At 46.6% G+C, this 12,895-nt stretch overlaps 1 protein-coding gene across 1 annotated transcript in view; it reads left to right on the forward strand.

The window, feature by feature from the left end:
* MCF2 (MCF.2 cell line derived transforming sequence) overlaps nucleotides 1-12,895 on the forward strand; it is an 86,118-nt gene that overhangs the window by 41,503 nt on the left and 31,720 nt on the right. Inside the window, exons 7-13 of the mRNA XM_059733126.1 lie at nucleotides 556-705; nucleotides 4,266-4,390; nucleotides 4,892-5,006; nucleotides 5,249-5,368; nucleotides 6,475-6,666; nucleotides 9,197-9,388; nucleotides 9,550-9,721. Coding sequence (XP_059589109.1) covers nucleotides 556-705; nucleotides 4,266-4,390; nucleotides 4,892-5,006; nucleotides 5,249-5,368; nucleotides 6,475-6,666; nucleotides 9,197-9,388; nucleotides 9,550-9,721 — 1,066 coding nt within the window. The remainder of the gene's footprint in view (nucleotides 1-555; nucleotides 706-4,265; nucleotides 4,391-4,891; nucleotides 5,007-5,248; nucleotides 5,369-6,474; nucleotides 6,667-9,196; nucleotides 9,389-9,549; nucleotides 9,722-12,895) is intronic.

A 12,895-nucleotide genomic window follows, 5' to 3' on the forward strand; every position in this document is an offset into this window, starting at 1 on the left:
GTCTTGGGAGGGGGGAAGTGATGCCAACTACCAGAAAGTTGGGGAGAGGGATAGGGTCTCCCTTTGTAGCAGCACAGGTTGCTGTTGCTGGGGGACAGATGGTGGTGCAGGCTCCCGGGGGCTGCTTCTGATGTCCTGTTTGCCTTCCATCCACCCCCTTCACATCAGGGACAGGGCCGTACCTCCCATGATGGACAGATGGACAGACACACATGTGCACACTGATGGGCATGGGGCTGCACCTACCACAGCCAAGATCCCCAGGGGGATGCTGGCACCCCTTTATCTTGGCACCCGCGGCTAGTACTCACTTGCTCGCCCACCCTGCTTGTATGGAAGTAGACTTGTACTTTCATCTGAGCCAGCTGGCCACATACCCATAGCCGCAGCGTACTATTTCAGGCACAACAGCTAGTGTGCCACAGGTTAGTGCAAACTGCCCTTTCCACGTGTGTAAGCAAGCATTTGGGCTCTTGACATTTTCAGCCTTGGTTTTTCGTAAGCCCGTCGAGTCTCCCGAATGCCCAGTTGATTGCAGTCGTTGTCTCCCATCAGGCCATCGAGAGCTTTGCACTAACGGTGAAGGATATTGCACAGATGTTACAGTCGTTCGGGACGGAGCTGGCAGAAACCGAGCTGCCAGACGACGTGTACTCCATCGAACGCATCCTGGCGCTGCGCACGGAAAAATACTGCCAGCTCAAGGTGGGTCTGAGTGGAAGCTCTCCGTCACTTCTCCCCCGCCAGGTAGGACATCTGAGGTTGGATCGACTGTTTGCTCTGTCTGCCTCGCACTCCTCCTTCCCCCATATGTATGTGGCTGTGCCAACAGATGACATGAAGTGCAGTAGGACTATTTCTGTATGTTATGCTTATATTCTCCTTTCACTCATTCAAAGAACTAGCGTGCCAGCATCCAGCAAACTGTTTCAGCTCCCAGCTGCCTATTGGATAGCGGTGTTAGGAGCCGAGTTTGGTGTCACTCCAAAAGCTCTTATTTTTCCTTGACTCTGTGTTGCACGCTTGTCCTACGTCGTGGTTTCCGGGGATGGAGTATGGAAGGACTATGTCAGCTCCAAAGGGCACCACTTTCCTCATAGGTCTGTGCATCTTCCACTGACAAATGCCAGCCCCCGGCACGTGCCCGTCTCTCACGGGTGGCAATAGGAGTTTTTGTGCAGAGGAGAATGGAAGTAGTGTGGGAGATCCGAGAAGATCATTTTGCCTCAGGATTTTGTACATCTCAGAGCTATTATGATCTAGTTTGCAAATGTTTGCAGGCCTTATGGGTCAAATTCTGGTTTCTCACCAGCTCTAACCTAGTGATTTTTTTATGAAAGTTGCATTAGTTGGAGAGGCTGATGGAGAGAGCTAATATAGGCTGGACAAAATGACTGTATCTTAACAAGAGTCCCCGTATCGCATAGAAACCAACATGTGTTTCTTTAGTATTTAAAGCTATTTTTTAATGATTTGAGATTGTGATATAAAAATTAAATTTGACAAGGGTTTTTGGTACCAGCGTCTGGCACAACCAGGCTATCGTCTTTGCCGCTGGATGTTTCTATGGACAGAACAGATCTTGAAGCCTTGTACGTTTATGTGGACAATTCATGCAGTCAGTGGGGCGTCTGATGAGTGAGGGCTGTGAGACTGGATGCTATGTTTGCAATGGAAGATGCAGGGTTAATCCAAAAGTTTATATATTTCATTGATTGCATCTTGCCATTTCCAGGATATGGTCTTTTTAGGATACTGTGTGCATGCATTTATATATGCGTGTGTGTGTGTGTGTGTGTGTGCATACGTATGTACCCACATGGAGCATATTTTGTATTTTTTATATTTCTTGGTGGCAGCATATACATATAATATAATATAATATAATATAATATAATATAATATAATATAATATAATATACATGCATCCATGCACACACACTCGGACACAGAGAACAGACCTGCATTTTTAAAAATACAAGCTGTAATAACACACCAGCGACTATATTGTTCTGTGTTTGATTTAACCTTTGTGCTTAGGAATAAATCCAAAGGCAGCAGAGCAAATATCAGTCACAAATGTCATACTGCAGATAAGATACTAAATATAGATAGGTCAGCAATACCCACTGTTGTCTGCGGGGAAGTCAAACATATCCTGGGTTTTCACTTGGCTATAAAGCATGGCACTGCTCCGTCATTCATTTGGTACAAGTCATCTGTTGTTTTTTAGCATCTCGTGCATTGCTTTAAAATATCAAAAATATTCTTTGGGTTGCGAACAGACTATGGCCCGTTTCCCCACCCGTCCCACCCTTCGAGAATAGGAAAGATTAAACTAGAAGAGAAATTGTGCACAGATTGCTACAACAATGACATGAGATTCTTGCATTGCTCTCATGGCAACCAGCAGATTGGTGCCATAGCTTCCTGAATACGTGGACGAATTATCACGTGTGGTAGATCCGAGCTGTTTTGTAGCTGTGATACTGAATAGAAATCACAGAAGATATAATGCAAAAAAAAAAAAAAAGAGAGAGAGAGAGACCAGAAGCTAATTAAACAGAATAATTAAGAACTTAACCCTTTTGTTGCACTGAAAAGAAAAATATCAAATTGCCATCTGTCCAACAGTTCTTGACAGTTGGATTACGGTATCTTCCCGGGTGACAAATGCTCCAGAATTAAAAGGGGGGTTTAACACTTTTTGGAGAGCAAAACGTGGCAAGATATAATAGCAGCCACCTGTGGCTGACAGCATAATTCTCATTTCCTTTTGCATCCCCCGTGATGCTGCCTTGTCACAAAATGGATGTGATTTCTGTCTTTATAGCATCCTTCATCGCAGTTGAATTGATACAAATGCAGTCTGACAATTTGCACCTCGAGTGTGGAGGGAGTGCAAGGCGGTGCACGTAGCACTGCTGAGTGTGTAGTTTTAACATAGGGAGCCTGGCTGCAACGCAGATGCACGTGCCGGTCCCTCCAGTAAAGAAACGAGTCCTTTCCAGTATTTGAGCTCCCTCGCTGTTAAACTGGCAGATGTCTCAGAGGCGCTGAGACCCTGGCCACACCTAAGGGCGGGGTTTGAGGTGCTGGTTCTTAGCAAATCCAGAGGTTTCTGGCTGGACGGTCTTGCTCTTCTGGTCCGAACAATCACCAAATTTGGGGTCAGACAATCACCAAATTTGGGGTTCGAACAATCACCAAATTTGGGGTCAGAAAGGGTTTTTTATTTATTTTTTTTACCCCCTAAACCAGATTGGCACAGATCATGGAGAGTTTTGGCTGCATCTGTAGCCTTTCCCTACATCATTGCAGTGGCAGGGCATCAGCCTTGCTTGCATCTCTGCTTCTTTTACCTACTGCATGCTGGCGGGTGTGTTTGGGGCTTGGTTTTATACCAGGTGGTTGAATAAGGGTTTGTCGTGGTGACTTGGAAGATTTAATGATTGCCCGATAGCCCAGGTGGCCCTGCCCAGTCTTGAGTTCCCTTTAATCTGGGCATGTGTATTTTGCCAGGAGGAATAGCTCCTCCCCTGCCTTCAGCCCGATCGGGGCACTCTTCCTATTGAAAGAAGAAGTATCAAGAAGTTGGCGGTATATGGCCCTGCAATGAACACAACTCCCCGCCTCAGACGTTACCGACCCCTTATTCTCTTTGCTTTTTTGCTTCTTGTCCGGTTCTCTACAGCCCACTTGCCCAGTCCCATCTGGTTTCGACTCTGAGCCTGACTCCCTCCTCTCCGTTGGCCTCTTGCCTTCTGGAAATAAATACAACTTTTGCTCTAGGGCTGAGTCCAGCTCAGAATGAGATTTTTTTTTTTTAATCCGATGCCAACAGATTGCCAAGGCTGAAAGTTTAGTTTTTAACCCACGTCGGATGAGTTCGTAACAAAACGGTGGGCAGACCCATAACGACAGGGGCTCTTGTAAGTGGGATCAGGCCATTTCTGCACACACTCGTGTCACCTGTGAGTGTTTTGTGCCCTGTGATACAATGTGCTACCTAGGGCACGTACGTTAGGACACCAGCTGATGTGGCACAGCCTGCATATGACTTTAATTTTGCTTTCCGGGCAAGGGGTTTCACTTAGCAAGCAGTGATTGGCATAACCTTGCTTGTCTTGTATGAGCTCAGCCTAGTAGGTATTAGTGCTCCTGTTGTACAAACGGGCAAATTGAGACATGGAAAAAGGCTTTCCCTTAAACCGTACAGTCGATCACGGCCAATGCACTAATCAGAAGCACTTTGCCTTGTACAGGAAGATATCATGACGGTAACAAAAGAAGGAAACATGCTGTTAAGTAGCTTAGAAGAGCCCAACAGCAACAAGCCGAGTCTGGAAGAGCACCACGAGAGACCCGGGGACTGGGAGACCGTGAATCGGTGAGTGCAGAGTGCTACGTGTTTCATTGACTTGAAATGGGCACTTACATGATATTAAGGTTTAAGATATTACGGTTTAAGAAGACCTGGTTGATAGAAGAAAAGGGAAGGTCACAACAAGGAAGGCCGCAACAATTCTGCTCCTTTCCTGTCTCTGCCACCGAATGCCCGTCGGACCTTTGGTCCGTGCCTTAACCTTGCTACGTGCTTGTTTGTCCAGTTGTAAAATGGGATGGGGCTACGCTTGGAGCCTTCAGAGACCAGGCTCTTGGATGCCATAGATTAGAGAGGTAAGACAGAGAAGTGTTGTCACCTTTGAGATCTGCGTGAGCCTCTACATGCTGGAGATGAGCTCAGGGCTTAAAGTCCAGGTCCCAAATCTCCTAACTCAGGGAAGGTGGTCTGTGAGTCCCCACTTTGCAGGGGTCTGGGGGGCTTGCACTCTGCTTGTCTTGCATTTGCCCTCTCTTTTCTGTCTTGCCGTTGTCTGTTGCTGTTTAGGTTACTTGCTCAGCTGCACGAGATGGAAACTGCTTTTGATGGATTCTGGGAAAAGCACCAGTTAAAAATGGAGCAGTATCTACAGCTGTGGAAGTTTGAGCAAAGCTTTCAAGAGGTATGATGAGACGGTACCTTCCCCAGAAGGTACCTCGTGGAGGCAATCCAAGAGATTGCAGGCATCATGCTTAGGATTGCCAGAGCAGGGTGTCTTGGGATGTTTTTTTAACTCGAACTTCCTTGCACCGCAGCTTTGTCTCCCTGAGCAATCTTAACTGCAGTTTGATCGGCTTTAGATCAGAGAGGAGTGGTATGCTTATCATCATTATCAGTTTGCAACAGCTGTCTTTATATTTTTAGGTCAAGAATGCTATTGAATTTTTAATGGACCGGCAAGCAAACCTGCCTGATACTGGAGATAGCGTCTCTCAAGTAAAAGAAAGGCTCAAAGACTTGGGCAGTTTAGATGATATGGCTCAGGTGAGATAATCTTTCAAATGATAGATCTACCCATGAAACCCAGTAAGCCCTCTTTTAACAAGAGGTAGAGCGTGTTCCCAGAAATGGCCTTGCTCTCTTGAAACTTGGCAGGCAGTAGCTGAGTGTATGGATTTCACTCATCTTTTACCTCTGGGGAGCATCATTCAGATCAAATGAAAAACCTCATGATAATACATTTGGCTATTCTCATTTTAAGTAAGTCGCCGACTGGGCATAAAATCCAGAACAGCCACATTTCTTTGCCTGGAGCAGGTGAGGGTAGGGGCTGGACATGTGGGGGCAGAATGATTTATGCAATCATTTGGCAATGAGGGCTTGCAGACAAGTCAAAAAGCAAGACAAGCCCTTGTCCCGAGGTGCGTGTGTGGGTGACGACATGGAGAGGCAACAACAAGAACTGTGATGAAAATGTTGAAATCTATTTTTCGCATTTTTTGTTTGTATGTAGAAGGGAACCTACTGGAGTTGGGTATATAACTCCCTTAGGCTCCTTGAGAAATCCCAGCAATGGTTAATTCAGCGTGGTGGGGAAGTCGGGGGTTTATCCACCGTTTGAAAGAAGCCTGTTCTGAAATGGGAGCTTGAAGAAGGGCTGCAGGGAAACAGACGGGGCACGAAGGAGAAAGGTCAAGACGAGAGAAGATGCAACCATTGCATTGGCCTAGTTGAAGGCAGAAGGTTACACGTCGAACCGGGCCACAGATGCAGTGCTTAATTCCTCCTGTGTGCAATCATCAATGAAATGATGGTATCCTACCCTAGGCCATCTTGGCACGGGCCCAGCTGTGTGGGTGAACCAACCTGTTGCAGTGATACTCTTCTTTTCTTTTGAATGAGAAAAACACATTAAAAAGCTGCCCTCCCAGGTTGGCAGCACCCTGTTTCTAAAGGTACAGGCTGCATGCAGAACTGGGCTGACCACTTCACATGGTACGTATTTCCTTGCGTCTCCTGCCAACAGTGGGTGATACCAGATGATGCTTTTAGATGCACATGACCATTTGTCAGGTGTTGCCCCATTGTGCACAGGGTGGCATCCTTAAAACCAGGCTCGAATCCTTCTCTTTCCCTTCTTTTTGTGAAAGGAGCTGATCGGGAAAGCCCAGGTGATGATCCTGCACGGGCACCAGCTAGCAGCCAGTCACCATTATGCACTGAACCTGATTTGCCAGCAATGCAACGAGTTGCGGCACCTTTCCGACGTTGTGTCCGATGAGCTCAAGAGGAAGCAGGCCCGGCTCCAGAAGACCTTGGAGCTACACAACCGCCTGCAGCAGGTAATAGAAGTGCCGTGCCCCAGCCCAGAGCAAGGGCAGCATGGCATGTGTATGTCCCATAGCAGTGGCCCCTTAGCCAGAAGCAAACTGTATGAAACCCAGGTCTTGCAGAAGCTTTTGTAACTCGTGTTTGCTGTGCAGGCCTCTGTCCTGTAACGGCTGATTCCTATAAAGGGTCAAAAAGCCTCCTGTGAGCGCCGGTGAAGGGACTGAAGCTTGCCAGCTCAGACAATTGTGTCCTTATGATGTTTGTGTCAAAGACCCTGGTGTAGACTCAAGAAGGATGACTTTTGCTTGCCTCTGCTCTGAGTGCGTGTGCCTGGGTGTACGTGCACGTGCATTTGTGAGGGTGCTTCGGCATCCCTCCCTTTCAGTCATTCCCCATGTGGTCCCCACACCAGGTTCCTGCTTTTCTGAGGACCTGGAAAACTAGCTTTGAATCTCATTACAGGGGTGGGAGAGAAAATGGGTTCCCTCCTACTGACATAGCTAGGTTGCTTGAGATCCAGAGAACCGAAGCAGCTGTTGCACAGCACAGATGTTTGAGTTACACCTCCTCAAGGACCAAGGCATTATTGAACCTTTTCCAAACACCTGCCCAAACAGAGTGGCCTTGCTGTGCTCAGGAAAGACCAGAAAATCCAAGCTGTTTCACACCAAAGTGGAGGAGGACATCCCAGGAGAGGGGATGTCCACATAAAACATGCTCTGCCAGCATCTGTCTTCTGCCTTTTAACCCAGGGATTTCCAGCTGGGGTGTGTCCCTATGGCAGGATGCCACGGTCTCATGCAGATTGGGTTCCCAGCATGCACTTCAAAAGACAGGTCTTTGGCATGGAGTAAAATGCAGGAAACCAGACTTCCCTGCTGCTCCTGCCACTGACCATCTCAGCAGCTGGGGCTGGGGTCCCAGCAGTTCCCTGGAAGTGCAGTATCCAAAATTGAGCATAACACCATCAATGTTTCTCATTCGTACCCAGACTTAGGTTCAGCCCATGAGCTCTCATCCATGCCACCGGCTATACCCAGTACCAAGTAAGGCATTCACCTCTGCCAGCCAGATCTGGTGAGGAAAAGAGAGGTGCATAACTGGGTATTGCCTCCTTGCTTATCCTACCAAGGGTCTTGTATTCACATTGAACAAGTGGAGGAGAGGATGGAGCTTGTTGGCACCCCATTTGCTCTTACTAGGATTAGGTTGCAATAAAATTCAATTAACTGAAGTGGCCAGCACCCCCGAAGCACGGTTTTTGTGCCATTACAAAACAGTCTCATTACAGTTAACCATGACTTTAGTTATGCAACCGTGAGATGGTCGCTTCCCTAGGAGGCTTTTAGATTCGACGGAGTAAAGAAACCATTTACAGATGAAGTCCAGCTCGCTCTCTCTGTCACTACGTCGTAGAGATGGGACATAATTGATTGTAAAATAAAATGACTGGTTGGTGGGTAAACCTGCCCAGAAGTGGAGTCGTGTGGCTGCAGAGCTCTTCGGTATCATAATTAGCACTGACGATTCAGCTGGGGGTAATCATGGTGCTTAAGCTATAGGCGTGTGGCTGATGTGAGCTTAGAGTCAATGGCAACAGGTTTGTGACCCATCTATTCTTTCTCAGTGGGTACCACGCTTTTCACTTAAGCAGCCCTTGTTTTTTCATCTGTGTGCTGTGCTGTAGCAGTCATCTGGCTGGACACAGAGTTATATAGGACCATAGTAATTACCAGGTCACTCCAATGGCCCATCTAGGCTGAGGCCCTGTCCCAGCTATGGCCCTTACCAGTTGCTTTGGATGCAGGGCTGGACCCCTTGAAGAGTAATGGGCCTGCAATGCAAGTCCCTTGCTAGCCCATCAGTTAGATGTTGATCCAGCCCTCATTAAGCATGAGGTTTAATATTCCTGCCAAGCTGAATCCTTACGAATGTGACTAATGAGACTGTCCAGTTCTCCCCAACCACATCATAGCGAATGCTTTAAAAAAATGCTTTTCCTTCTTGATTTGCAATCTCATCTCACAGCGATGAGTCCCACAGTCTAGCTGTGCTAATGATGGGGACTTTCAGCAATTAATGGTGTGCTTTGCCACTTCCGTTCTCAGAGCGAGATAAATCATGCTGCGGTGGACGGTGGATCTTCCGGCTGCGTCGTGTTGCTTTAATTTTCCAACCATTGAATTGGTGCTACTGGAAGTACGAGGCGAATTGGAGATTTTCAGTGAACCCGTAATTTCCCAGCCACTGAATCGGTGCTACTGGAAGTCAGAGGAGAATTTGGGTGGCTGCTCTAGGGGTCTAGTTATTCTCCAGGGAAATCAGGCTTTATTCCCCGCTATCAAAGTGCAGAAGAGTCAAGTAGATTTATGATGTGGCTAATTAGTTTTTGGTTGGGTTGTTTTTTTCCTCTCCAAATGCAAAAGGAAGCACCTGTGAATGCTAAATTTATTGGGTGAAAATGTTTTTCATTTGTTCCTTAGTTCACAAGATGATTCAGCTCCCCAATCTGTTTGGTCTCCTTTGCTTCACTTCTATCAGGCTCTCCAGTGCTGTGATGAAGGAGCTTATCTTCTAGCCAATCAGCAAATGGATAAATGCCAATCTAAGGAAGGTGCCCAGAAAGCTCTTCAGGATGTAGAAAAATTCCTCGAAAGCTCATCCCCTTATTTAAACTTTGACCCCCAAACTTTGCACTATGACTTCGAGTCCATTTTAACATCTGAACTCAAGGTAACCCCACCTCCAGTCCACTTTAAAAAATGTTTTTTAATGTTAATAAAATAAAAAGCCAATTTTGCCATATCGCCAACTTTTTAAGCATCTCTGTTACAGGATGAAAGTGAAAAAAAATAGTGCAATTAGCTCACGGGAGCCTGTTTCTCTTCTTGCAGAGTCAGATACACTCGTGCCAGATCAAGCTTGAGAACGTGCGGAGTATGTTTGAGAATCGGCAAGCTTGCTTCAAAAAGCTGCTGGATAAACACGTGCGCCCTGTCCAGCTAGTAGCCCCCCGCCCCGAAAACCCACCAAGATCAAAATCACCATTGTTCTCCCCCAAACATGGTAAAATATTTCAAGTTTTTGGTCTCTTAAAATGTTTATTTTTTTTGCTCCGTGCCAGGAAGGAATAGGGCCAGCAAACTGCATTGTACGGCCCGTGGGAAATGATCAACCGTATTCAATGTTCATGAGTGTATTTATTGTCGATCAGGTTTAAGGTCTAATCTTATGACAACACTCAGAAACGTATGCTTGGAAGTCCCATGTACGAGATCCCCGTTGCGTGCATTAGTCTCTCCCGTGCTGGAGCAGGTGCTATAGCATTGTAGGTGCTTTATAAGTGATAAGCTGAGCTGGAGAAACATCCCAGGGATATTAAAAATACTGAACTCTGAAGTCATGGAGTTTCCAGGTGGCTTATGGCATTTTCCTTGCATCTATAAAAAGATTGGGTGAAGATGGGCACAGAAACGGCAATGAAGCTTTTTCCTAGGCTTTTTTTAAGGGTTAGGCCGGTTCGGTCAGATTTAGTGATGTAACATTTATTTTCATCCCTTGCTCAGATGGATATTGTACAACCTTCCCATGTTCCCATTGTACAACCTTCCCATGGCCTGCAAAGCCAAACAAGGGTAGTGAATTAGGGAAGAGTACAAGGACCTATCACAATTAGTGGCCATATCCTCTACAGACCTAGAGTTGCAGTTGATAGGGATTTCGGTTGAGATTTTCTTCCAGAGGAGCCTAAGGAAACAAGGCGCCCAAATCCTACAGACATTCAAAGGGTGTTGGGCCCTTAAATCACTTAAACTCCTTTGATAATTCCTGCTTAAACTGGGATGATGGCACGGCATATTCATAGAGGGCCAATCCAACCTAAATGAGGATTGCGGGTGTTAAAACTTCCATCCTTAGCAAACGCAGTGTCCTACCCTAAGCAGCTGTGCAAGGTAGCGTCCGAGATTGCACTGAATTATCATCTACCCTGCAGTCTGTCTTCCTGCAGTTTGAACACGTAAGGAATTAATCATTTGTGATGCACCTTATTATTCTGATAATCATATTTATCTTGATACTAGTCACGCTGGGGTAGAGTTTTACAGGCCTCAACCCCGTGATGCTAGGCATAGCCTATGCACAGATTGAGATTGAGAACATTTTACGATTTAAACAGGGCAGTCATGGGTGGGAAAGGAAACAGGGTAAGATTCAGGTGCAAAGACTTGCCCAACGTCACCCGTAGGCTCAGCGCTAGGAACAGACCCCCCAGGTTCTTAACTCTTGGTTCACAGTCCTGCTCATTAGGCCCTACTGCCTCTTGGACATCAGCCATCGGAAAACCTAGGTGGAATTTAAATATACCAAAATCAAAGCACGGTCCCTTTTCCCACACACTCCCTTGTCTGAGCCATAGAGATAGAAAAGTGATAGCATGAATGCTTTGCTTTAAAGAAGGGAGACGTGGCGCCTGTCACCCCCTCCGCGGGCATTCATGGGACCATCATCCATCCAGCTGGACTTGTTTGATGCATTTCCCTGAAACATTTAACGTTTTGCAAGTAAACGCAGTTGATCAATAGTGAAGTGCAGGTCTCCTCCATTAATCATAACCCTGAAAGACATGATCAAGCATCTGGGAATGTGCACGCCTGCAAGAGGTGAGAAGACAGAAGGCTCGTCTTTGGAGATATCATGCCAGAGCTCCTTTTAATAAGGCCTCGGTTTGACACAAAACATCAAAATGGCTTTAAGCCAACTGTTATGATGTATAGTCGCAAAGATTCATGCTGGGATGTACTGAGAGTGCTTTGAGTTACGCAGACGCTGCATCCTGGATGGAAATCATCCGACTTGCAAGCAGGAGGGGTTTTTTGTCCTCCTTTTGTTTCTTTCTTTCTTTAGAGGATGAGGACTTCCTCTTTTCATTTTTGTCCTGAAATAGCTGGTGTCACTCAGCTCTCATTTTAAAAGATTTCTTTGGGAAAAATATAAGCCATCAAATGTAGTGAAGCATATAGATGGTCCGCATGACAGTCACAGCCCGTAATTAAACTAAATTTGTGATGTTACCACCCGAGTCCCAGCTGCAGAAGAGAGGACTGATCCAGAGAGATCCTGAGCTCTCTCCATGCCTATTAAAATCTCCTCCTGAAGTCAGCGAGTGATGAAAGTGCTTGGTGCAATGCAGGTGGTGCTCCGATGTATAGAGCATGGACTAAAATGTATACAGCTTTTGCTTGTGTAAAGAGGTTAGTTGTGCCCACAGGAAACTTGTGGATATGCAAATCTGTGCTTTCTAGGTAGGGCTGAGGCACATGCACTTTAAAGCTACATCTTAGGAAAGAAGCTTTTAAGAAAAGAGGTACGGATGATGTGCTTGGCACCAAGAGAAACACTGGGTGCCTTGCAGCGGACTACTTCCCTCTGCTTGTCTCCAGGGTTTTCCAGCTTGTAAGCAGCTGGGGGCCAAACTCCCCATGGGCCACACCAGCCGAGCTGCATGCCCACAGGCTGCACTACGGTGAACCATGTTATGGCCATTTCTTCTATTTATTTATTTTTTAATAAAAAAGAAAAACCAGGCCCAGACACTATTCTGCTCACCAGACCCCCTAAGACTGAGCAGCTGCTCACCTGGGACATGTGGCTTTGGCCCCAGGAGGGTGATCCTGTGCTGCCCAGGATCGCTTCTCCTAGGCATCTTTCTGGACAGGGATATGCACCTCCACTGTATGAGGATATCAGGTGGAGCCCAGGAGTCCCACGGACGCCAGGATTGCATAGGAAAGCACAGGGCAGGATTAATATGATTGACTAGAGAATGAGGGACCTAAGCCTCAGCCCTTATCCTTGCTCCTGATGTTATTTGTGCATTTTAACCAGTGACTATTTAGTGGGGAAGGGCAGCAAGGCCCCAAACCCACCAGGGCTGTCTCCTTCCCCAGGCCACCAAGGTCCACTTCCTCTTGTTGCTGTCCTCAGTGCTGTCGCAGGGGTGCCGTCCTTGCTGGCGTTGTCTTTTTTTCTTCCAATGCCTTGAAAAGAAAAGGTTTTTAAAGTATAATCAGAGTGGTAGAAACACAAACATGTGGGTCCAAAGGGACCTCAGGAAGTCACATCTAGGCCAACCCCCTGCTCCAAGCAGGACCAGCCCCAACTACATCATCCCGGCCAAGTCTTCATCTACTTGGGTCTTAAAAACCTCCAAAGATGGAGATTTTACAACCCCTCTGAGTA

This window comes from Alligator mississippiensis, chromosome 8, assembly GCF_030867095.1.
Source record: "Alligator mississippiensis isolate rAllMis1 chromosome 8, rAllMis1, whole genome shotgun sequence".
Taxonomy (NCBI): Eukaryota; Metazoa; Chordata; order Crocodylia; family Alligatoridae; genus Alligator; species Alligator mississippiensis.